General features: G+C 46.7%; 1 protein-coding gene across 3 annotated transcripts; it reads left to right on the top strand.

Annotated features, from left to right (window-relative positions):
- The first annotated feature begins 143 nt into the window (after positions 1-143).
- palld (palladin, cytoskeletal associated protein) lies at positions 144-24347 on the top strand. 3 transcript variants are annotated; one of them, XM_088393547.1, is made up of 21 exons: positions 144-546; positions 1495-2319; positions 9583-9758; positions 9906-9975; positions 10056-10173; positions 10259-10321; positions 10396-10537; positions 10717-10740; positions 11476-11595; positions 12064-12421; positions 18343-19017; positions 19522-19666; positions 19794-19895; positions 20700-20924; positions 21035-21184; positions 21436-21524; positions 21862-21994; positions 22585-22792; positions 23003-23168; positions 23254-23387; positions 23680-24347. In XM_088393547.1, the coding sequence occupies exons 2-21, from the start codon at positions 1496-1498 to the stop codon at positions 23841-23843; spliced, it is 4086 nt and encodes a 1361-aa protein (XP_088249673.1). In that variant the 5' UTR covers positions 144-546; position 1495; the 3' UTR covers positions 23844-24347. The 3 variants fall into 3 exon arrangements, with proteins under 3 accessions (XP_088249673.1, XP_088249672.1, XP_088249674.1); XM_088393546.1 differs by lacking the exon at positions 144-546 and having other exon boundaries at positions 1481-2319; XM_088393548.1 differs by lacking the exons at positions 144-546; positions 19794-19895 and having other exon boundaries at positions 1481-2319.

Below are 24347 nucleotides of genomic sequence, written 5' to 3'. Positions count from 1 at the left end.
CGTTAAAAGTGAATGACATGTCTATTAGGACTTGACCTTGACCGCCCAATAGTGCTGAGTTCCCATTTCTAAAGTCCCCCCATGTCCATTTACAGATGAAACACAGTGGAGCGTATGGCTTGATACTAAACAGAGAACGTAACCATGACACCGACACTGTGACATCACGGATCTTGTCGTCACTTTAATTGTGCACTCGCTTGTCCACAGATGCAAGCACACAAGTTATGTTTGTTTGTGTGACACATAGCAATCATCCATTAGGTGCAATACCTTAATGTCACTTCCCTCCTTGCCAGTAGCCCGGCTGTGAAACCCGAGTCGGGGGAGAGCCAAATTTAGCCCCCCTACCTCCCACCATCACCACACACACACCGGGGACCGCAGAGGCACATCGGACCCTGAACACGAGAGGTGGTCCCGCGAGCTGCCGTACGGACCAATAAAGAAAGGCCGCTTTTTCCTTTTTGGGCTCATTCCCGAGGCGAAACTGGAAGGCCAAAACACAAGAAAAGAAGGAAGTTTGGACAAGAAGCTCACTTGAAGGCGAGTGTGTGTTCTGTTGGGATTATTATTTCACATTTTGATCAGGAATTATTTAGTATTTAGTGTCAGGTATGGGGTGGGAGAAAACTAGCAGTCACAGCATTGGCACAGATGTGGCTACTATTCAGTTGTGTTTTTTAAAATGTGCTGTAAGACTGCTGCTAACGATTATTTTAATAGTCGATTAACCTGGCGATTAATCAGTGAATGGGACAAAACTTTTAGTTGACATCTTTTTATTCCTTTTTTTTTAGATTGAGGGGACAGAAAATGCAAATCAAATTGGTTTGTAACATGTCAATGTCATAAATGACAACGTGTCACAAAAGTAAAAAAATATTAGCGTAACCTAGCCCACCCATGTTCTTCTGCTGATTACTAAAGAATGAAAAATATGACAAAATTATGTTTGTGTATTATCCCTTCCTTTTAAATTGTGATAAATTTCCATGGAATGTTTTCTTCTCCTGCGCAAAACAAATTGATCCCATTTAATATCGTTCACCAAAGGCCTGGCAGGCTTCGTGTGGTGTCGTGTGAAAGTTTCCGCATTCAAATTTAATGCTGTCCTCCACCTTGTGGCTGCTGACTTTGCATTCTGCCTTCATAAACATGCTCCACACTTTATCTTTCATGGGATGTTCACCGTCAGCCCTGCCCCCTTCCTCTGGCTTGGCCCATCGTCCGGGCGGGCGTCGAGGTGCCTGCGGCACGGCCCCGGCGGGTTTAAAAATAAAAGCAGCTGCTCCTCGGGACGCCACCAGGCACCCGAGCACGTAGCGATACGTACACGGTTGTTTCGTAACACCCCACACGTTCAAAAGGTTGCCAAAAAGGCTCTGTGAAATATATATAGGCCTGGGCCATGTTTTAAGTCTTCATGTATAAAGACAGTACGGTACTGGTCGATAAATCACGGAACCAAACGTCTGGTTTGGTGTTTTGCAGGATGCAGGACGGGAGTTGGAACCAGCCACTACTCCCAATCTCTGTGTTGCTCAAAGACTCTGTGGAAGGTGTAGCCGCCACCCTGGAGGGGGATGCCGCCCTCCCGGCTGACCTGGACACTGGCGACGGAGACTTCGCCGACCTCACCGCCTTCCTGAGCGCCGATGAGATCAACCGCAGCCTGGACCTGGCCAGGGAGGCTTTTGAGGAAACAGTGGAGGATCAGCACCTGGACCATCAACAAACCCCCTCGCAGGACAGTCAAGTTGTCCAGGAAGCTAAAGCCTCTAGCACGGATGACACCAGCCCACCTCTTAGTCAGACTGATGTGTCCTCATCTGAGAAGGTGGGCCGGCTCAAGACGGGCCCACCGGTTTACAAGCAGGATAAACCTCGGCTACTCCACGAAAGCTTGGAGTTTAACGACCGCATGTCTTCGGCCTCGGAGTTCTGCAGCCGCGCCGCGACCTTCATTGAGGAGCTGTCTTCCATCTTTAAAGGTTCCTCTCAGCAAGAGCACGGGGCGGAAGCGGAGTCTTCAAGCCCGGATAGTGGATATCTGTCACCTGGGAACCAGCGGCCGGGCCCTCGGGGGGCTCAAGCCGTGCCCGCCGCCTCTTGCCAAACAGAGGAGATGCAGCAAGCGGGCCCTCCGGAGGGAGCGCCGGCCGCTCCCGAGCGCCAACACGCTGGGACGGCCCCGTCCGCATCGGGACCTTTGTCACCGCCGTGCTTTGTGCAGAAGTTGAAGAGTCAGGAGGTGGCCGAGGGCAGCCCCATTCGTCTGGAATGCAGAGTCAGCGGAACCCCGCCGCCACTCATCAGGTAAACACACACCAGTTTAGTTTACTATTTGGCAAGGATAATACGATTCTCTGCGTGAGTGTCTGGGTGTGAGCTGTGGCCAACATCAGCTTCTGTGTGAAAGCGCTGATTGCGCTCGTTGTGTTGACAGTTCCCCACTATTTGGCAAGCAGTTGAATGTGACTTCGCTGTTTGGGGGGGGGGGCAGTATTTGGCAAGTGGTTGAATGTGGCTTCACTATTTGGCATGAAGTAAAGCAATACAGCCACATGCGTGTTCATTATTTGGCAGAAAGCAAAACAGTACGGTGTATTGTAAGTGTGGCGTCATTATTTGGCAAGTTGTATAATTCAACTCTATGAAAGTCTGCCAGTGCCAAACAAATACAAGAATACATTATTATATTATTATTTTGTTAAATTTGCAGGTGTACCCATTGACCTCCCAATTTAGTGACATCAGAATGTGCTAGTGAGCGTTCGCAGACTGTCTTGACAGCAGCCAAGCAAATGTGCAGGTATCAGTGACACAGTCCAGACTGATCGCTGTACTCTCGATAAGGCCCAGCCAAAAAGTGCTCGTGTCCACGGGCTCGCTTGACTTTCACTTTCTCTATAACACAGTACAGTAATGTCAGTACCAGATCCAGTTGAGGCAGGGACACGTCTAATTTATGTCTGGATATTATTCCATTTGAGAGGACACACACACTAATACAAGTAAAACCATTCACTTAACAAAAACAACTTAGGTATTCACAGCATGCTAAAAATACACTTTGGTCTTTTTTCCAGACGTGTCAAACATACACACACGCAAACACTCCCACACACTATTTTTCTCTCGAGAGCTCAGCTGTCAATTGGACTGCACGTCTGTACAGTGACCGCTAGAGAGCAGCATATTACTATGAGTTCGTGTGTCTGATGCAATTTCTTTCAACAATTGATATCTTCTGGGTGATTTTATCTCACTTTTCTTGTATGAAAGAAGTTTCTAAAGAGGCACTTCGGATTTCAGCCTTCATTTTGTCGGCCACAGTTTGTCTCCTTTTGCTAGAGTCAAGAATACCTTCAATAATATCTAGAAAATCCAGTTTGCTCAATTGTAGTGCACTCTGGTGAAGGGAATCCGTCATCAACTCGGCCTCGACTCCCCATCGAAGCGAGAATGACCTTTTGAACAATTGCTTCCGAGAAATGCCACTGGTGCTCGATCCCTAAACGATGCTGCGCGTCAGTGGCTTTAATTAGCTTTTGAAAACAAAAAGACTCGTTTATTTCTTCATCCCCACATTTGCTTTCACGCAGACAAGCGCCATGTGTTGTTACTGTACGAGCAGATGGCCCCAAGCAGTGAGAAGTGGAACAAGTCGAATGAAGTCATAGCAGGTGACCGGCTGCTGACTCATGACGCAGCCCCTTTGTAATGCTGACTCTTTTAACGACTGCGAGACTTCACTTGAACTCCTCCTCATGTCTGCAGGAGGAAACACGAGAAATTTGTTCCTTTATAAAAAGAGGAAATCAGAGCACTCCCTGATGTCATTTTGCCTTTGACGTCCAAGTAGTGAGTGGGCGCTTCCATGGGAGACAGTTTTTAATTAGGGCCAGACTGATCTGGATTTAGATATTTGGCAGAAAACTATTCCGATAACTGTTTATTTCAAACGAAATACTGCATATGAGTAAATTATCATGAGGGGTCGTTGTGATTGCTTTCGCTTTTGTCAGTTTGCACGGGTGGAGAATCCGGCGAGATTTCGCAAGAGGATGCGAGCCTGTCACTTTGACGTATTGTTTGCGTCTCACCATCACGATAACTGATGTGTGTAAAGATATCGGGAGTAAAAAAAAAAAAAATTGTTCAGATGCTCACCCATTGCTATTTCTCGCTGGCATGTCAACAGCGGTCCCCCCCAAGGTCGCCTGGAGACAGGGTGTGAAGTTTCACCCAACAAGGTGAGACTTCTACACCCCCTCCTCCAACCCATGAGGTTGTTGTTGCATACTATCCCAGAATCCCCTCTAATCCGTCGCTTGACAACAATCCGATCGTGGGCATCATAGTGACACGAAACACTTTGAGGCTGAGCCTCGTAAACTTGAAAGAAGCCTTTGTGAGCGCTAATTGTGACCGCGGGATGACAAAACATAATGAAAAGCAAGTCTGAGCCTTTAATGCGTCCAGCAACCACTCGCTGGAAGCCACATGACAGTTGAAGCGCGGAGAGGGCCACAGAAATCTTGGGAACTTGGCCAGCGTGACGTCATGGATTTTGTACTGTTGCGTTATCTCGGCTTGGCTCGACTCGGCTTCGCATCTGCTCGCCCTCACCTGTTCCGTAACTTGACGTCCATTCGGCTTACAGTAATGGGCCCTTTGTTGGCTTCTTGGAGTCTTTTCCTGGATGTGCCAGGAGGCAGCGTTTGATGTGGAGCTGCATTCATTTTGTCTTTTGTGTCTCGACATCTTTAATACAGTCGTAAAAAAACAAATGTCGGGTCTGTGCATGTTTTATGAGCAGATGAGGCAGAAGTGCAGTTGTTTAAACGCTCCACATTGACAGTCCGAAGTTGCATTAAATACAAAAAGAACGTTCTCAGAGGGTCCTCCAAGTCCCCGCATCACCGTGACCACAAATCGATTCGCTGTTTGATTATCGTTTCCCAGGACGTTAGCATGCGGGCGCCTTCAGCCAGCTGCAGGCGCTCTATGTCAACAAGATGGATGAGCGCGGTCACGGAAACCGTCCGAACGTCCAACAAATTGATTGTGTTTGCCCAAGCGGAGCGGTAAATTGGAGCAGGCCCGCTGCTTTTCGGCCAACTGTTGATCCCGGTCGGGAATGGGTCCGGAAACATTTGTAAGATGGCTTCCACCGAATTCGTATGCGAAGTCTTGGGACTAACATGTTGACTGCCGTCCGGCTTGTATTCAATCAATACAATGACCTTTGCCGCCTGTCTTATTTTTAGCCGCTCAAGTTGCTACACAGCTTCACAGATGAAGTGTGGCCCCTCCTAGTAACAAGTTCCACAAATAATCTCACTCTGGGGGGTCTCCCTTGAGCAAAATAGACGCCCCCCCACCCCCCTAGCAGTTGTGTGTGAATGGACGTAATCCTCTGCAGACAGAAAGCGAGCAAGAGAGCAGCACACTAACCACCAAAACTATTTTCTGCGTGCTGACGGAGGAAAATTCACTTTTAGACGGGCTTTTGGGATCACTCTCTGCTCGAGTGCTCGTGCGTGTGCAGAAGCAACAAGGCTGCAGCCATCTGTCCTCCCGTTGCCAGGTGCCGCCCCTCCAAAGTGGTCGCTTTAGATGGGGCCTGATCCTGGCCTGCAGCTATTTCGGTGGCATCCTTAAGAGGACTGTCTCCTTATGCCATGCGGGATTTGACAAATTTGCAGGACAGATGAGGAGGAAGGATGGGATTCCCTGTTTTTTTAGGCTGTTGCAAACTGATAAGTGGAACAAAATGGATGGATGCATTTAGATTTGTATAATTGCATATATTTGGAATATTTGTCAAATATTTTATTTATTTTTTTAAAAATATTTATGAATTCATTGAACATTCAGTTTCTTCCATTTCAGTACTTTTGTGTTGTAAATCATTTTAATTTTGATTTTATATCTTATTTTACATTGCTTCAGCTCGCATCAGCTCAAGTGCACCAAATGGTTCATCCAAAAAGAAGCAAACATACTCATGGTTAACAAATTTAATGTCTCACAAGATTTTGCTGGCTCGTGAACACCAAATCCAAGGCATTTTCCCCCTCCAGACCAATTTCCAAAATTGGAAAGATTCCCTTTGATTTTGTTCATGTCTATTCTGGCAACCCTTCATTCATCTGGTGTGGAATTTGGCGACTCGGGGTGAGGCGGGTCGGGGTGGGGGGTCTCCCACGCCCGCCCTCCTCACCCAGTAAATCCGGGCATGTGTCACTCTCAATGTGTTTGTGTGTGTTTGTGTATGTGTGGTTGCGAGGCTGTGAAGTTGACGACAAGAACAGGGAGCGGCACTGCACGGCTCAGCACAATATTTCACATTTGTGAGTATTTGATTAGACATATTGATTATGTATTGGCACCTTCAATAATAAAAAGGCATCATTGCCATTCAGGTGAATGATGGAATGAGAAACAATCATGTTTGGCTTGAATGAAACACTAAGACCTGTTTTCATGTTTAAAGGCAAACATTAAATTTGCTTATTAAATCCAAGTTCGCAAGTTAAATGTCTGTTTATTTGGTGACAAGCGTGTGCTTATGTGTAGATCAGCTGTTGCACGTCTCTCTCTCTATTTTAGTTGTGTGTGTGTAACGCTCACACACATACATTGTAGCCGAGTACACCTTGACGTTAGACTTTTAAATTACAGACTAACGATTTATTATTTTTGCCAGATTGTTAGGATTATTGGTTCACTCCTTGAATTTCCCCATGAATAATGCGTGAATCGTCAAGTCTCGGTCGCCAACTCCGATTTAGGGCCTTTCTATCCTCGTCATACCCCAGCTGTCCACCGAGTCCAGAATATTCCGCCTGACCCTTCGCTGCATGCATCCCGTCTGTCATGAAATGTCTTCTGCTGTTTTACTGTGCCGCATTCCTGCGTTTATCATCTCTGGCCGGCCTCCGCTTTGACGCACAAGTTGCGATTGTCCCTATTACAATAATTACAGACAGTGCGGAAAAATCTGTGATGAATTACTTTCAAGATCAGAGACACAAATGTTTCCTTCTTTGTTGGTATTTGAGCTAGGTTTTGGAAACAAATGACAGTTTTGGATCTGTTGTCACAAGTTTGGTACATTCGAATCCATCTGTTTGATGACTAAAGATGGTAGACTGCTACATTAGCTTAGCATGTTAGCCGCCATTTGCTTGTCATGTGTGATCAAAAGGTGCCGAAGCTGGTTTGAAAAGTAAAAAGGATCTGCATTATCTCTTTGACAAGACAGACCATGGAGTAAAGACATATGTTAATGCTATGTTGACTACTTTTTTTTTTAGAATGTTGGACCTCACATTAGCACGTAATTTTCTTGTTTACAGTCAAACATTGTTTGTTGTGATTAATTCATTCTAGAAAGTCTGACTAGAGCAGAATGGTCCAACATTCAAAGCAGTATTTCTAAACCTTTGTTGTCCAACGTTTGGCACTTGGAACTTTCTTTCATATTATGTAAAAAGGGTTCAACACAGGGCAAGGCGTATTGCTCAATGCAAGCTTTTATTAACAACTCGAGAGCAACAACAGGACAAGGACATCCTGTCACAAATCAGCCCTTTAAAATAAAAGCATTCTTATAATGTGCTTGTTTATTGATTGCGATTGTTAATAAGCCGCCCCGTGGTCCAATTACATGAAACCATTAAGCTGTAAGCTTTTATTATGAAAGTCTTGATGTGCTGGCGAGGTCTTTTGCCTGGTTAATAACGACTTGCCATACCAACTGTTGAACCCTAAAAATGAATGTGCGTCGATTTTGGAATTTTTGGGGTTCTTTTGCGTGAAAAACAGAATAATCATCTGCCTTCTATCAGAAGAGTCTCTCTCACACGCTCTCTTGTGCTCACTCTCTTCGGACGTCTCTATTGTAGTTTGTAATTAAGTCTAAAGAGCAGCTCTGCGGGTCCAAGTGCACTTTTCTTGAACTCGTGCCGTTCGCCGAGCTTTGCAACGTTGGAGCCACAACAGACAAACACGTATAAGGACGTCCTCTTCGCCTCCCCCTTTTTTTTTGCATCCTACATCAATTATGAGACGTGTGTTTGCTTGTGATCGTTCTCCCACGCTTCCTGTCCAGATCGCATCGCCACCATCTGGCATGGGACACTTTTTAAGGTTTGCGGTGAAACGCGAGAAAGCCGCTCCAGCAGATTTTCCGTCAGCGGCGGAAAAACTAAAAACAGGGCGAACGCAGGCCAAGGTGGCTCTTTGCACGCACTCGGACGGCCGGTGCATGAAAACGTATTTCAGTTAGGGCAAACTTTTTTTTTGTCCCTCAATGGTTGGTATGTTGCCTGTGTGCCTGCTTGTTGGCAGGAAGGTGGATGAGCAGGATGGCACACATGTTGGGTGTGTGTGTCACCAATGTGGAGGTGAATGACCCTTCACTCAACATGTCTTGAATAATAGCTCTGGGAATGGCATTTGTGTGCAGAGGAAATGGGTGGTAAGGCTACACCGAGGCCAAGAAAAGAATCTCCACCTTTACATTCACGCACCCTCCCTTCCTCTTCAAATGAGGCTTTTTTTTTGGGGGGGGGTAGATGGTTTACTGCCGCACGCCATACGGAAATAAACGATAACATCTGTTTCTCGCCGACATTGGCTGAGTAATTATGTGCGATGATGCCGGACCATTAAAGTTGATTCATCCGGGACGTTATTGTTGGCTGCTTTGGGACGACTCTTCGGCCTGATCAGTTTTGTCGACTAGCTAGTCGCATTCTCAAAATTGACAGAGTGCTTTTGCACAATATTACTTGTCTTATTAGTCTTCTGTCAACAATGTTTTGTGACGATTAGATCTCCTCACGAATAGGTGAGTTTTTTAGCAGTGAGCTGTTAGTTTCTCTTGAATGATTCTCACTCGATCACGTTCCCCAAAAAAATTGGAATATTTTTTTCCATGGTATGTCGCCTGTTGAAGTACTTTCTATCCCTCCTCTTAACAGGTCTGCTCTCTATTGTGTTAACGTGCTAAAATGAGAGCGTTGGCCAAGTCTAAGCACTTCCTGTCGCGATAAGACGGCGCAACACGCCCGGCCGGGTTTTGCTCCACCTGTCATCATCATTTCCACATTTTTTCCTCTCTTGCCGCCGCCATTTGACTAATTCTCTATGGGCACTTTCTCCGACTCACGCTGTCAGGTGTCAATTCTTGCTGAATGCCGCTATGCGTGTCCCGTCTCTTTAAATAACCCAGATTTTGGTCTCAAACACAAACGCCACCTTCTGTAGCATAAATCAACTTTAGGTAAGGTTAGAGGGAACAGGGCGGAAAGGGCGAACCTCCTTCCCGTAAATGCGTTCCGGCCTCGGCCTTGGCTAGTGTTCGCCACTTGACTCTCAGACGGGCGTGGGCAGGTGTGTGTGTGTGTGTGTGTGTTTATGTGAAGGCTGCGAATGAGTCGTTATTAGACCAGGAGGCCTCTATACCACAAAATAAATGATTATTCTTTCTTTTTTTTTTTTTTTTACATGTTTTTATTCCAAACTAACAGTTAAATGTGCACTTAAAATGTCCTGCTCGTGCAGGTGGTTCTGCGAGGGTCGCGAGCTGCACAACTCCCCCGACATCCACATCTTGCGAGATGGCGATCTGCACACGCTGGTGATTGCCGAGGCCTTTGAGGACGACACGGGCCGCTACACCTGCGTGGCCTCCAACAGCCTCGGGGCGGACAATACCTCGGCTGAGGTTTACATTGAAGGTCAGTCACCGCCTTATTTTGCGTGTCGCCATTCTTCCTCTTTTTTAAAATTCTTTAAAGCATATTTGGGCATGAGTAGCTTGCTTAATAGATGGAGTAAATAACTATAAAAACACAAATCAAACTTTGTTCTAAATCTCGTTTCAGGAGCGTCTTCCTCAGACTCGGACGGAGAAAGTTTGCCGTCAAAGTCCAGATCAGCCAGCAGCATGCCCGTGTACGTCTTTATTTATGCTTCATCATTTGCTGACCTTGCCATCAAGTTTAAAAGTAAACATGGTTCACATGGTCTTTTAGACTACAGAAGAAAACAACGACCATGTCCCTGACCATACGCTCGTCGTCCCCCAAAACTCCGGAGGTGCTGCCTCATCGCACCACGCTGGTCCAGTCACTGTCGCAGCCTCCGCCACGGGTGAACATCTAGGCGTGCTGTGTTTCAATACGACAATTCGGAGCCACGTCCTCAAAATGTTCTTGTTTGCGTTTGGTCCCCTTAGACGCAGAGCCCGGTGTCGTCACTGTATGGCGGCGATGGCTCGGGTCCGCCTACATTCTCAAAAGTAAGTGACCCAAATTTTTCTCACTTGTCAAAATGAATCTACTTTTTAAAGACACGCTTTGTCGTTGTTTTCAGATGCTGCAGGACACTCAGGCCTCCGAAGGTCAGGTGGTGGTTCTGGAGTGCAGGGTGCGTGGGGGCCCGCCTCTCCAGGTCAAGTGGTACCGCCAAGGCGAGCAGATCCTGGACTCCCCGGATTTTCGAATTCTCCAGAAAAGTGTGTAACTTTAGCTTTTAAAGCTAATGCTAATCATAATTTTGTGCTATCATCAAATTAGATCATCTTTTGCATAATCAGAACGTAGCAATTGTTATATAAATTTGCTCTGTGTCTTACTACCTGGCCAATCAAAATGATTGATTTTCTTTTTCTCCTCTGTATGAAAAATACACAAGAGCCCCGATCCGCGGCGGAGTCAGGTACGTTCTATGATCATCTTTCTGACTTCACAATCTCCAACGGTGTTGTCAGATGACGCAAACACTCAGAATTCAGGTGTTTGCTGTTCAGACTATGACTCACCTGCACGGACGCTTGTTTTGACTCACCGGTGTGCAAACGACATAGAAACTGCCGTCCTCCACTTGTACGTCTCATGCGTCTGTCATGTCTCATTTACAAACGGATAGCGTGTCAGCATTGGAGTCGGTGTCTCGTTTCCACTTTACTGCTTTAGCCCCGAGGCCACGTTTACTCGCCGCACGTTCAAATGGTGCAGCTGATCCAAAGAGTCACGGTGAAAGATTTGCACTTTGGAAAAAAGGGAGATTAACCAGAGTCAAACTAAAAAACTAAACTCAATTCTCAAACAGTATTAGGCAGGTACAAAAGGAAGGAAGGAAGGAAGGAAGGAAGGAAGGAAGGAAGGAAGGAAGGAAGGAAGGAAGGAAGGAAGGAAGGAAGGAAGGAAGGAAGGAAGGAAGGAAGGAAGGAAGGAAGGAAGGAAGGAAGGAAAGAGGAGGGAAAGAAGGATTACAGAAAAATATATTTTGTTAGTTTTCAAAGTTAATGAATGTAAATTGAGAAAATCAGATGACCTAACAATGATCCCTGTGGGACCCCCACAGCACACATTACTTGTATCCACACTACATTTCTTCCAGTTGTCTAATATTCTAAATATTATGATACTGTTTATTTTTTTTCTTCCTCAGATGAGATCTGTACCCTGGTGATTGCCGAGGCCTTTCCGGAAGACGGAGGCTTGTTCTGTTGCACCGCCTCCAACCCGTATGGTTCAGTCAACAGTTCCGCCCAACTAACTGTAACAGCAGGTGTGTCAAATATTTTATTTCAATTGGGATCGGACTCAGGATCAAGACTGAGATTGGAATTAGGACTGGAATCAGTATTAATCTTGACATCAGAATCTGTATCATATTGAGAGCAGTATCAGTATTACAATCAGAATCAAGTTTAAAAGTAACATTAGAACCATGGCCAGATGAAATTGGGATCATGACTGAGATCAGAATTGGGATCATAAACTTTGGAACCTTTGGGAAATTTTACACCCCTTTGAAACCTCAAGTGTACCTGATGTTAGGGTTCATTTCGTGCCAAAGTGAGTGCATCACACAGTCAGATGGGGGAGGACTGACTAAACAGGAAGTGCCTGAATTTGAGTGGGGGCTGCTTGAGATGAGATGAGATGATACACAGACACTGACTTAGATGAAAGCCAGAGTGAGGGGGGGATAAATAAAATATTCCCATTCTCCCTGATGTTTATTTCCCCTCAGGAGCCGAGGACTCCTCCTCCAGTAACGGCATGTCTGGAGATAATTCTGCACTGGATGGGGTGTCCTTCCCCCCACCGCCCCCGCCCACTGAGATCAGCCTGCTGGAACTGCCACCCAAGATGCCGCCTCAGGAAGTGGCGCTGTGGCGCCCGGAGGCCGAGGGAAGGCCCGAGGAGATGAGCGGCATGCCCAACGGCCAACCTGCCTCTCCGCCGTCTCTACCTGCGGTACCCGCACCACCCCCTCCCCCTCCGCCGCGATCTGACCATTCTGCTATCCGAGTCCCATCAGACTCACCTCCCACCCCTGGAAAGCTGTCGCCCGCCCCGCCACTTCCCACCAAGCCCAAACCCAAACTGTGAGTACCTGCCCCCGCCGCCTGTTTGTAGGAAGAGAGGGGGGGTGCTGAACCGTAATCATAACCGCCGCCAGGGAGGCGCCGCTGGGAGACTTGATCGCGGTGTGAAAGGGTTAAAAAAGGAAAGCGGGGAATCCCGTAAACAAAAGCATTCCGCTGCCATGACAATATGCCAGCTGCCGCCTGTACGCGCATTTACAGCAGAGTCGTGTTTCAGCATTTGAATTTGCAGACTTCAAGTTCGAGTGTCTGATTACATTGGTCATGATTACGTGACTCGGAAGCAAAGTTACTATGGTTAACAAAAATGAATAATAATGCATAAAACTGAACCTGATTTTGTTGCTTTTTTGAAACTGGTTCTGATTCTAATCTTCAATCTTGATTTTGTGTGCTTACCCTGATTTATTCAATTATGATTCAAAACTTGATCCTAATTCTCCTCAGAATCGTAATCCTGATTCTGATCCTGATTTTGGTCGCAGTTTTAATGCTGCAACTTGCACTGATTCGGATATTAATTTTACTCTTAATTCAGGTCTTGACTCTTCACTCTGACGTGATCCAGATCTCAATCTTGAGCCTGTTTTCAGATCCTACATTTGATGATTAAGTTCTTAACCTTAAATCTGATAGATCTTCATTCTTCACTTTATTTAAGGATTAACTTCAAACATGTCATTGATATATGGTGCCGATTAATTTGTCTCTTTGCAAATAGCAACATTTGCAAACACGAACCAATTAGCTGAGTTGATGTCGTGTTACCGATGCGTTTTTGGCCGCCAAGCATTGGTGGAATATCTCTGCCATGACTCACAGCGTGTTTGTGGAAGTGGAAGTAATGAACTCTCTAATGAAGTCTTAACAATGGCTCCTCGCTGAGGTGTTGTTTGTGGTTTTGTATGCTAAAGCAGCAGCATGTGTGCTTGGGATGTGGTTTCTTCAGCCAGCAAAAGTGAGAGTGGCTCCCGTTCCTAAAGGAAGACAAGAGAAAGAGGCCTGAAAAAGGGGGGGGGGGGGGGGGGGTGCAGAATGAGAATGGAGAAAAATCATATCATGGCCTCTTATGTTGAGAGATGGGCAGTCCTTAAATGGACATGGAAGGCCTGCCATTGGCTGAGACGCAAGGCCAACTCGCCACGCTATTGGCCACTCAGGCGAGAATGACCTGCATGGAATGGAGAAAGTTTCCAAAAAAGGAAGAGAGCTGTCGGAGCTGACCTTACTCACAGGACGGAGAAGGGGGAGCAGTTTAAGGGGGTGGGGGGTGCACAGAATGATGGAAGCGGGTCACAGAAGACCTCAGTGGACTCGTGAGTTGACAGAATGGAAACTAAACAGCAGACAGCAGACGCCGTGGTTCCCCGGAAAGAACATTCCGGTTTGCTGAACACGAAGCACCACACACACACACACACACACACACACACACACACACACACACACACACACACACACACACACACACATCAGTCAAGGCAATCGCTCAAGTGAACTGAACTGAAATGATGACAACAACTTTTTTGTTTCTCATCTTCTGATCTTAATGCGACACTCTTGATCACAATCTGGATTTGATCCTGGTTCTAATTCTGGTCCTTATTCTGACATTAATTTGTTAATGTCAATCTGAATGCCAACCAGATTCTAATGCTGGTTCTGATTCTATATACCGATTCTGATTATGAATGTTAATCATGATACATGTCTAAAATCTGATCTCAGTTTAGATTCTGGTCCTGCTTTATATTCCAATCTGTACCGAACCTGGTTTCAATTCAGGCATCAATCCTTGTCTTGATCTCCTTATAGACCCTGAAACTCATCTTGTTAGTATGTTATGTTAGCTGCTCGTCTGCTAATCGAGGATATTTTACACTTTGCCCACTGTAGTGAGTCAACAATGACAATGACTCAGAGATCCTGGCCTCATGTCACTTTGACCCCGGACCCCCTGCCCCAATACACATTCACACCGACATCCACTTGGCCCCCCATTCCCATCGACATCCATCCACACTGATTCATCAACAGACTGGAACACATTCAACGTGTGGGTGGATTACACCCCAAAATAGAAATGAGTCATTCCCCATAGTATTGTTGTATTGGAGTGACCCTTTTAACTGATTTATAATTGTTATGACAGTGACACTCACATGTCTGTGTGTGATTGGAGAATCTCTCCTCTGCTCTGTTGTGATAGAGGAGGATGCGATGTGGTATGCTTTGGATCCCAATTTGTTTTTCTTCCCACAGGTAGATAGAACTTGAAGCATTTGCTCTCTTTGTCAAGCGACTGGAGGACATGGCATGGAAGCTGTTTTACTCTGAAAGTTCTTTTACTGTGAAGGCTAAGGGAGGAGGAGGCCCTTGTTGGCAGACAGCCTGACTCATGCAAAGGGCGGGAGGGCCAGCAAGTGAGGGAGGGAGTCGGAGCGCGTCTGTCAGCGTCTGGGCCGCCGAGCGTTCCCTATATAGGTCGCTGCTACCTGACAGGGCCGCAGACGTCTGCACGCTCCTGCACGGAAAGAACGCCGAGCGCTCAAAAGGTAAAAAGCATCTCAAGCATTTGCTTTGGACTGAAAGTTGCCGGTCAAGTTGTTCGACAGACTCTGCGCCTTGATTTGGACTTTTGGAATAGTTTTCCTGAGTTTGTGTGTTTGGGATTAGACTAAGGTAGCGTCCTGCTTTGTTTGCTTTTCTTGTCATGACAAACTCTTTGAAGTGCGTCTTTCTCCTTCACCTCCTCCTGCTGCTGCTAATCCAATTTGATGGAGATGCTGTTGCGTTGTGATCCGAAAAAGAATGCGTCCGGCATTCCTTGTGTGATTGAGGGAGAGAGGAGGAGGATGGATGAAGTGGCAGAAGGATAGTGGTGGACGTGTAATGTGAGACGCCAAGGGAAGAAAAAGCCTCTCTTGTGCTGCCTTTGAAAGGAAAACAGTCTGGTTCTATTTTGTGCGTGTGTGTGTGTGTGTGTGTGTGTGTGTGTGTGTGTGTGTGTGTGTGTGTGTGTGTGTGTGTGTGTGTGTGTGTGTGTGTGTGTGTGCAATTAAAGGCTGCGCAGAGCCAGGAGGCGGGTTTGAAGGGAACGGGGGGGGGGGGGTCCTTTGGAAATGGGCCTTGTTGGAGAAAGTCTTTTCCAAGTCAGCTGACAAAAGCAGGCAAAGTGAGGAATCAACTTTGTTTGCTGCTTTACAAACGTGTGACATGTTGAGTGTCCCGTGTTTTTTTTTGGGGGGGGGGGGGGGGTGGGGGGGGGCCACGGTCAGCCAGGATTGTCCCAGAACATTCCTATCAGCAGAAATGTTGCCAAAGCTGTCGGTGAGGGTTTGAACTCCCTCTTTAACTGAGTTATGACTTAATTACATAAGCCTTCCTTTAAAAAAAAAAAAAGTAAAAGTTGCAGCAGTTATTTTCGGGGTCAGGATTGAGGCAAGGAACCATATTTGGGAACTTTAGCAGGGCTAGCTAAAGGGGGGGTTATGAAATATTAGAAGCCTTTAGTATTCATTTTATTATGTGCTTGTGGATATTGTATTTTCATTCACCCAGCTCATTCCCTTCTTTAGGCCTTGAACCAATCAACTATATTTTTTCTTTTATAACGTTATCATATTTTGTATTGCTTGCAACACTACAAAAGGATGTATTTGTTGTTATTTTTCTGACGCACACAATGTTGACGGATGTGATGGTTGTCGGTGTTGAGAAATGATGACGCGTTTTTTGTCTGAGGGCCGAATCAGCTGGTGTAGCACTTTGGTGTCGCCTGACTCACCTTCAGGAGTCTGTTGTTAGTCAACACTCACATTTCCTATGGCCCCTGAATGTGGCGCTTGTCTCGCCTGGCTGGCCTTGTTTGCAAACATTTAGGAACGGCCTCATTAGCGGCCATGCATGCTTATCACCTCCCCCCCCCCCCCCCCCCCCCCCCCCCAACATTTCCTGTCATCAGCTGGCTTGTAAAGTGAGGCAGCCAGCTGCGGCCATGCAGCTGCAGCCATGCAGCGGCGGCGGTGGCTATTTATACTGAAAGCAGAGCGAGACTGAAATGCGGTGTCACAACTGGAATGAGGAGCAGGGAGAGGGCAGCGCCTTCAAAGTCACTTGCCCGTCCCGAGAGCGCAAACACAGCTGCGTTGTCAAGGCGACGGAGGAACACTTCCCTCTTTTGGTCGTGCCTCGGGATGTTTGAGGAGCGGCGAACATTATAGTCACACACGACAGCTTTGTCTTGAGTCACAGATCTGGGGATGAAATCTTATTTATTAAATTTGACAATATTTCAGCATTATTGTTTTACTTTAATACTTTTAACATATGATGCGTTATGTGGTAGTCATAATGTGGTATTCTTGGATAGATGGACGAATAGATTATTTAAGGTCTGGAACGTTGGGAGAGGAGAAAAAAGTTTCCTCTCTGCTGGTGCTAGAACGTTCACCGTCGAGCACAGCCAAAAAAGGAAATCAAGCTGCTGCAGAACACCCGCCAGCTGCCAAACTATTCCAGTAAAAGAACTCTTTTCCTCTTTGGGGAATGCAAGGAGCAAATGCATCTTATCCACGCTGGACTGACGCGAGCGTGTGGTGATTTGAAAAAAAAAAAGTAATACGATGTAGGATTGTTGGGAAAATAATTTTCAGGGTTGCATGATTTTGTGATTGTGATTGTTGGACATCTGGAAAAGATTGTGGGGGGGCACTTGAGCTCACCCCTCGGGGGACTTTAGATTATCTTTACCTCTGGGATGTGCCTTGGATTCAACAGGCACTTTCAAAGTTCCAACCTTAAACTGACCTACATTCATGTTTTTTGCGGATTTTTTTTTTGGGTGTTCAGTGACTGTTGGAACCGTCGCTTGTCTTGCTGGTTATTCACGATTAAACAGAATAAAGAGACTAGAAATAATTCACAGTAAAAAAAAAAAACTATTCACACGTTTTGGCTCCTTTGACTAGTTTTAATGATGACCGCCAACATGGAAAATAGAAATAAACAAAAACTAGAACTACACAACATGTGTTTCCTTTTTAAGCAATGCAGATTTCAACACAGTAGGGCATCACAACAGGCATCAATAGCCACAAGCATATATTCTTTATCCCCTGCAAAGAGTGACAAATACAACTGCAAAGAGTGGCTCCATGTACAGTACGTCGTTCAATTCTAAAGTTATATTTTTCATCACATTTGGGCGGTTTAATGTCATGGTCCATGTCTGACTTGTATGAAGGAAAGTCAGCATGGTGCTGATATATTATCAGCCCACCGCTGTCCACAAAACGTGTTGACAATGCACAGAGGAGATAAGTGTCGCATCAGCGCTTCCTGTTGTTTGCCACTCGTGTGTCGCTGCTGATACTGAAGTGTGTGTATGTGTGTGTGTGTGTGTGTGTGTGTGTGTGTGTGTGTGTGTGTGTGTGTGTGTGTGTGTGTGTGTGTGTGTGTGTCTGTGTGTGTGTTTGCCACCCAGATGGCGAACCTTTGTGTGGTTTCTCCTGAGGTGCGGTCGTCAGCGTAGTTGAGATTGACCCGTGGGATGTGATTGCAATCGAAGCGAACGCGTACATGACAACAAGGTGGAAGTGTCAAAACCATCCAAAGTGATTTTGCTTCCGCTGCCGATACTCGTTGAAATAATGTACTCTTGAGAAGATGCGATAGCAGCACATTTCCATCTTTTTTTTGTTTTAATCTAGTTTATTTTTGTGGCAATGGGTGAGATGAGCCATGTTGTTCTGTATCATTTTTTCCCAAATCCATACTGTGCCCCCCTTACACGAGCTTAGTCTTCCCCCTCTTCTTCTGTGGAAACAGGACGTTGTAAAATGTGACCCGGCGGACTCCTGTTATGGTAACAACAAAAAAGAAAGTGAAAGAAAATTCTGATTGTTGTTGTTTGAATGCAGGAACGCATCGCAACTGAAGCAGCTTCAGGAGCAGATTCTATTGGAGCAGCAGGAAGCCGCCCTCTGGCAACTCCACAACCAGGAAGTCCCGCCTCCGCCGCAGGAAGCGCTCCCATCCGACTCGCCATCCCCGCCCCTCCCTCCTCCTCCCTCCTTCCAGGAGCTGGAGAGCAGCACCGCCATGCAGGCCAGCACCTTCAACTATGCGCGGCCCAAGCAGTTCATCGCCGCCCAGAACCCCGGCGGGGTCGGTGGCGGGTACGCTGCCCATTCCTCAGGCTCCTCGGGCTCCAGCCTGTCATCCCCCCTTTCCCCGCCCAGCTCACATAAAGCCTTCAGCAAGATGACCACACCGCCGTTCTCCAAGGGCATGGACTCGCCCGGCTCGCCCTCCTTCCCACCACCGCCGCCGCCCTTCTTTGTGTCCGCCAACCTGCCTTCGCCGTCGGGCGGCGCCCAGGAATTCCCTCTGCCACCGCCGCCACCTCCTCCCCCGCCGCCGCCTCCTCCGCCCGCGTGCGTGTCCCCCGTCTTCTCGGACGCGTCCTCGCCTTTTTCCTCCGTCCCGCCGTCCCCGGCTTCCAGCTTTCTGTCCTCAATGTTGCCGGCCACGCCCACCATGCCGGCTAACCCCACGGTCAACGCGTTGGGCCTCCCCAAAGGAAACGGCACTGTGTGAGTTCCCCAATCCAATTTTAGTGATGCAGTCGCAACTGGGGCTTGGTTTGACTCGCTGGAAATTATCTTTTATTTTTTTTTTATAAGTGGCAGCTAGAAATGCTAAGAGATGGTGCAATAATGTACATTCGTGTACATTATGCCTTGGACTATTTTTTTCCCTCCAAATTCAACATGTCAGTAAATTTTCATCAGTTCACTTCCCTCCCTTCATCTTGGCATTCCTGCTTTCGACTATCAGAGATAAGACGACCACTGAGGAATGTCGGAGCTGGACAAGGGCTGATAAACACCAGCAAGGGGGCAGATAGAATGTTCGGACTAAGAAAAGTCAAAGTAAAACTACTCATCCTTTGCTTAAGCATAATTTTAATTATATAAAATAATCACATATAATTTTACAACTTAAAGTGTTTGCTACAAATCTATTTGTCTGTATTTAGTGGAATTCATTTTTGTATTTGAATTTTAAAAAGAGCGTTTGTGTTTGTGTTGGAGCAGCAAAGCCTTCCCCAAGAAGTCGCCGGCCACCCGCACGCCTCGCATGGCTTCCGACTCGGACATTCAGGGCTCCAAGGACGCTGTTATTCAAGACCTGGAGAGGAAGTTGCGCTTTAAGGAAGAACGTGTCAGCAACGGGCAGCAGGTGTGTGCCCCCCCCCATCTGCAAAGCCTCCTTAACACACAGCTCCTAACAGTGTTCAACTAGGCGTGTGTGTGTGCGCAGCGCTACTCACACACTAACCCGCGCTGACATGCATCCATGCTTGCAGAAGCTAACCTACGAGGAGAAGATGGCTCGCAGGCTGCTGGGCGCTGACAACGTCGCCACCGTCTTAAAGGCGCAGGACTCTGAGGAGGAGCCCACCACGCAGGTATTCATACACAGAGGTCGGGGCCCCAAAGGACCTTTCCACTCCAAATATTTTCCATTCCTGTTCTTGTCCAAATACGCACAATTCATAACAGCATACCATTTGTTGAACTTCTTCAGAGTAAATTTCCCAATGTTCTTCCAGTTCCACTAGCTGTCCCAATACTTTTGCACACTATGTAATCGCATACTTGAAGTGGTTTTACAGGCTCCACCTCGATGTTTTCATCCAGATACACTTCCTGTGTGTGGCCCAATACTTTTGCACAACAGATCGCGCATGTGCTTTTCAATCTGACCATTGATGAGGTGTGTGAACTCTGGACAAGTGGGTGTGCGTGCGAGCGTGTATAAAGTATAAACATTGTAAAGTAGAACAGCAACCTCCCTCAAGTGGCATGTTGATGCAGAGAGTGTCGCCTCCACCGAGTGTGTCTTGTGAATTCAGAGGGCACACACACAGCCTCCATTTTGTGCATTTGGGGCAACACCGTTCAATGGAAGCATTCAGTAGGGTCAAAGTGGAAGTTCAAAATAGAATTTCTAGCCAGGGTAGGGTTTCAAGTCAAGAGGGTCGCTTCCTTCCTTCCTTCCTTCCTTCCTTCCTTCCTTCCTTCCTTCCTTCCTTCCTTCCTTCCTTCCTTCCTTCCTTCCTTCCTTCCTTCCTTCCTGCTTCTTTGGCGCCAAGCATGCTCACCGCTTTGCTTGATGGGAAGTTGTGGTGCATTTTGAGGTCCGTACACGGCCACTACATCAGTATGGCACTAATATGTTTGTTTGTTTGTCTCGTGTGTGTGTGTGTCAGGAGTACAAAGTGTCCAGCTTCGAGCAGCGCCTGATCAGCGAGATTGAGTTCCGGTTAGAGCGCTCGCCCGTCGAGGAGTCGGACGACGACGTGCAGCACGACGAGGAACACGTGCCCGGCAACGGGGCCCCGCCCTCCTTTCAAAACAAGCTCAAACACTACAAAGTGTTTGAGGGCATGCCCGTCACCTTCACCTGCAAGGTGCATGGGGACCCCAAACCAAAGGTGAGCGTGAGCCTTTTGTGACTCCACCTGGACGTTGACAAATTGAAGAGACACTCCTCATGTATCATATTAGCATTTGTTGGCTGTACATGATGAGATGCATGTTGCAGGTGTACTGGTTCAAAGATGGCAAGCAGATCTCCAAGCGCAGCGAGCACTACCGCATCGGTCGCACCGCCGACGGCACGTGCACGTTGCACACGGCTGCCGCCTCCCTCGATGACGACGGCAACTACACCATCATGGCCGGAAACCCTGAGGTGCCAAAATGACTAAATCATACATTCTCAGTATTTGACGTACACCAAGCATGTCAAGTTCACTGACAACACTTGACTGAGGTGTGAATGTGCGCTTTCTTAAAAAGAAAACAACCTACAATCAATATATAAATAAATAAAACGTGCTCTCCCTATGTCACGGAGTTGCTGGTTGGTGTCTCACCATCATAAACGGGGTGGATGTTTGTCTAGTAGCGCCTCCTGGTGACTTATGCTTGTATTACACAAAGGGCCGGGTGAGCTGCACGGGCAGGATGATGGTGCAGGCAGTCAACCAGCGAGGTCGCAGCCAGCGCTCGACACCGGGACACATGCGCAGGTGAGAGACAAAACACACACACGCACACACACGTGTCAGGGCCTGCAGCGGCTTGCGGGCTTGCGTCACACTTCTTTTGTGGACCCGTTGTGCTAATGAGAGGGCACGTTTGTTTTGCTTTCCTCCTTCTTCACTAAAGTGGTTGGTGACAGAATGAAGATGAGGAAGAAATGTAGTTAAAAAGTTGAAAGAAGTCATAATAATAAATCAAATAAAATCAAGTATATCAGGTAAAATTTCAAAGTACAATATGAACCAAAGAAATAATAGAGAATACAGCTCTGTGTCAATAAAATATTTATTTATTCATTGAATGATTCTTTTCATCGACATCTAGGCCAAGGTCGCGTTCCCGAGATAGTGGTGACGAGAACGACAACATCCAGGAGCGCCATTTTCGCCCGCACTTCCTCCAGGCACCCGGCGACCTCATCGTGCAGGAGGGACGACTGTGTCGCATGGACTGCAAGGTGAGACATTTTAATCATAAAAACAAAATCTTATTTGAGTCAACTAGTCTTCGCACTATTGGGGTAATTCTTAGTTTCTTTCACTTGTTTTTGTTTATTTTCCACTCGCATGTGGTCTCCCTGTCTCGCCTTCAGGGATTTTTTTAGGAAAATGTCAGAAGATAATAAAACACAAAGTCTTCCTGCTGTGATTCCAGCCCAGTGTCTGAATGTCAGCGCTATTTATAGCACACATTTATTTATTTCCACGCCGCGCCAAGGCTGCCAAAACTTTCCAGAGAAAATTCCAGATGGCAGAAACTCAGTCAGTCTCACACACACACTCAGGTTTAGAATGCTAATTTTCAATAGCCTGTGTTTCACGTGATATGTTAACATTAAGCTAGCAGGCTTCTGTTTTTAAATGGTTTGAAAATGTTTTAAATACGACTTTAATTCTTTTTTTTTTATACGTGCTGGTTTGAAACCCAAAGTTTTACTTCTTATTTGGTTTTGAAATGTTTTTCTCATAGCATCATGATGTATGAGTCACTACCCTTTGCACTCTCGAGAAGATACATGCAGACTCAAAAGTGGTGTCTTGATTGCAGGTGAGCGGGCTGCCCACCCCAGACCTGGTGTGGCAGCTCAATGGTCAGACCATCCGGCCTGACTCAGCCCACAAGATGCTGGTGCGCGAGAACGGCGTTCACTCGTTGGTCATAGAGCCCGTGGGCGCCCGCGACGCTGGCATCTATACGTGCATCGCCAGCAACCGCGCCGGGCAAAACTCTTTCAATCTCGAGCTCATCGTTGCAGGTAAGCTTGCTTTCTGTAGGCATAAAAAGCAGGATTGAAGAGGGAGGATACGACGTTCATAATCTTCAGCAAAACTAGGCTGAATTATTTGTCTATCTTCTTAGCCAAATGGACAATATCAAATTAGTGTGGTCATCTGGTGGTCAACTGTGGAATTACACCCAAAAGAAACAGCACTAATGTGATTTCTTTTACGTGTCGCCTGTGTAGCTAAAGAGCTGCACAAACCTCCGTCGTTCACGGAGAAGCTCCAGAACACCACTGTGGCCGAGGGGCACCCTGTCCGCCTGGAATGTCGCGTCAGCGGTGTCCCCTACCCGCAAATATTCTGGAAACGTGAGAACGAATCACTCACACACAACACAGACAGAATCAGGTGAGCGGGCGCCCCGGAAAGAAAAATAAACAAATAAATTTCCTCTAAGTCTGTGTTGTTTGCTGTTTTTTTTGGGGGGTGACAGTATGCACCAGGACAACTCTGGCTACCTGTGCATGATCATCCAGCCTGCCTATAAGGAAGACGCCGGTTGGTACACAGTGTCGGCCAAGAGCGAGGCGGGCATCGTCTCCAGCACCGCCCGCCTTGACGTGCTTGGTGAGAAACAAACAAAAAACAGCACAAACAAGACCAAGGTTGTTCAAGGGATTCATCATAAGTTTGAATTCTAAAGTAGGAAAATTTACAAAGTTGTATTTCACAAGGAACTGAATTATTAGTATATTAATCATAATTCTTCTAGAAACAAATCATAATATCACAAGGGAAAGTTTTAATTGAATTAAAAAGTCAAAATAGTCCTAATATGCTGTTGTCTTGTGTCCTGAAATGTGCTGACTCTATCTGTCACCCCCCCCCCCCCCCCTCCAATCTTCATGGGTGTGGTCAGGTCAGTGGCAGCACCCGGCGAGCGCACGTAAGGCCAAACCGCTGCGACCATCCAGCAGCCGCTACGCCGCCCTGACAGAGCGCGGCGTGGACGTCAAGGCGGCGTTTTTCCCCGACTGCAGCCCTCTGCCTCCAGGATCCCTCGTGGAGAGCGATGACCTGTAGGGGACGCCCATCCGTCCCTGTCCACACCTTCATGCTTTTTTTTTTTTTTCTTCAAAGTGACTGGCAAGTGCAAGATGGAGAAGGCGAGAAAGCAAGCTAGTGAGGCCGGGCCTTAAAGGAACAGTACCAGAAAGTTGTGCGTCGGTTTTGGTTGTTGAAGAAGGGACTGTTGGGTTTTTTTTTCAGTGCGACGTGAACGCTTTTCAGTGTCACAAATTGTTCAGTTTATTTTTGTATTTAAAAAGAGACTATTTCCATAGCCAACATTTTAAATTATATAATTCATCTATATCACAACACTTTTTTGCATGTGATCGTGAACACTCGCGTGTGTACACAATGCCAAACATCATTTTTTGTTTTTCCTGTCATAATCGCATCAGGATTAGTAGTAATTCATCATGAAGCGTGTTTTCCATGCCCACCCGTGCCTGTATATGGATTTATCTCCGCCGCCGATTAGTTCATGAACTTTGCAAATAAAGATTCTTATGACAGCTCTCA

This window comes from Syngnathus floridae, chromosome 13 (assembly GCF_059516105.1).
Source record: "Syngnathus floridae isolate MCC-2025c chromosome 13, RoL_Sflo_1.0, whole genome shotgun sequence".
NCBI lineage: Eukaryota > Metazoa > Chordata > Actinopteri > Syngnathiformes > Syngnathidae > Syngnathus > Syngnathus floridae.
Note: the sequence above shows the minus strand (reverse complement) of the source record. Positions and strands in the feature narration are given on the sequence as shown.

What these genes read in the sequence shown, in the direction of transcription:
- palld (XM_088393547.1), top strand. Translation starts at nt 1,496, where the DNA reads ATGCAGGACGGGAGTTGGAACCAGCCACTACTCCCAATCTCTGTGTTG. An exon ending in TTTTCGAATTCTCCAGAAAA is followed by an intron (nt 10,538 to 10,716) that starts GTGTGTAACTTT and finishes AAAATACACAAG; the next exon opens with AGCCCCGATCCGCGGCGGAG. An exon ending in TCTCGAGCTCATCGTTGCAG is followed by an intron (nt 22,793 to 23,002) that starts GTAAGCTTGCTT and finishes TCGCCTGTGTAG; the next exon opens with CTAAAGAGCTGCACAAACCT.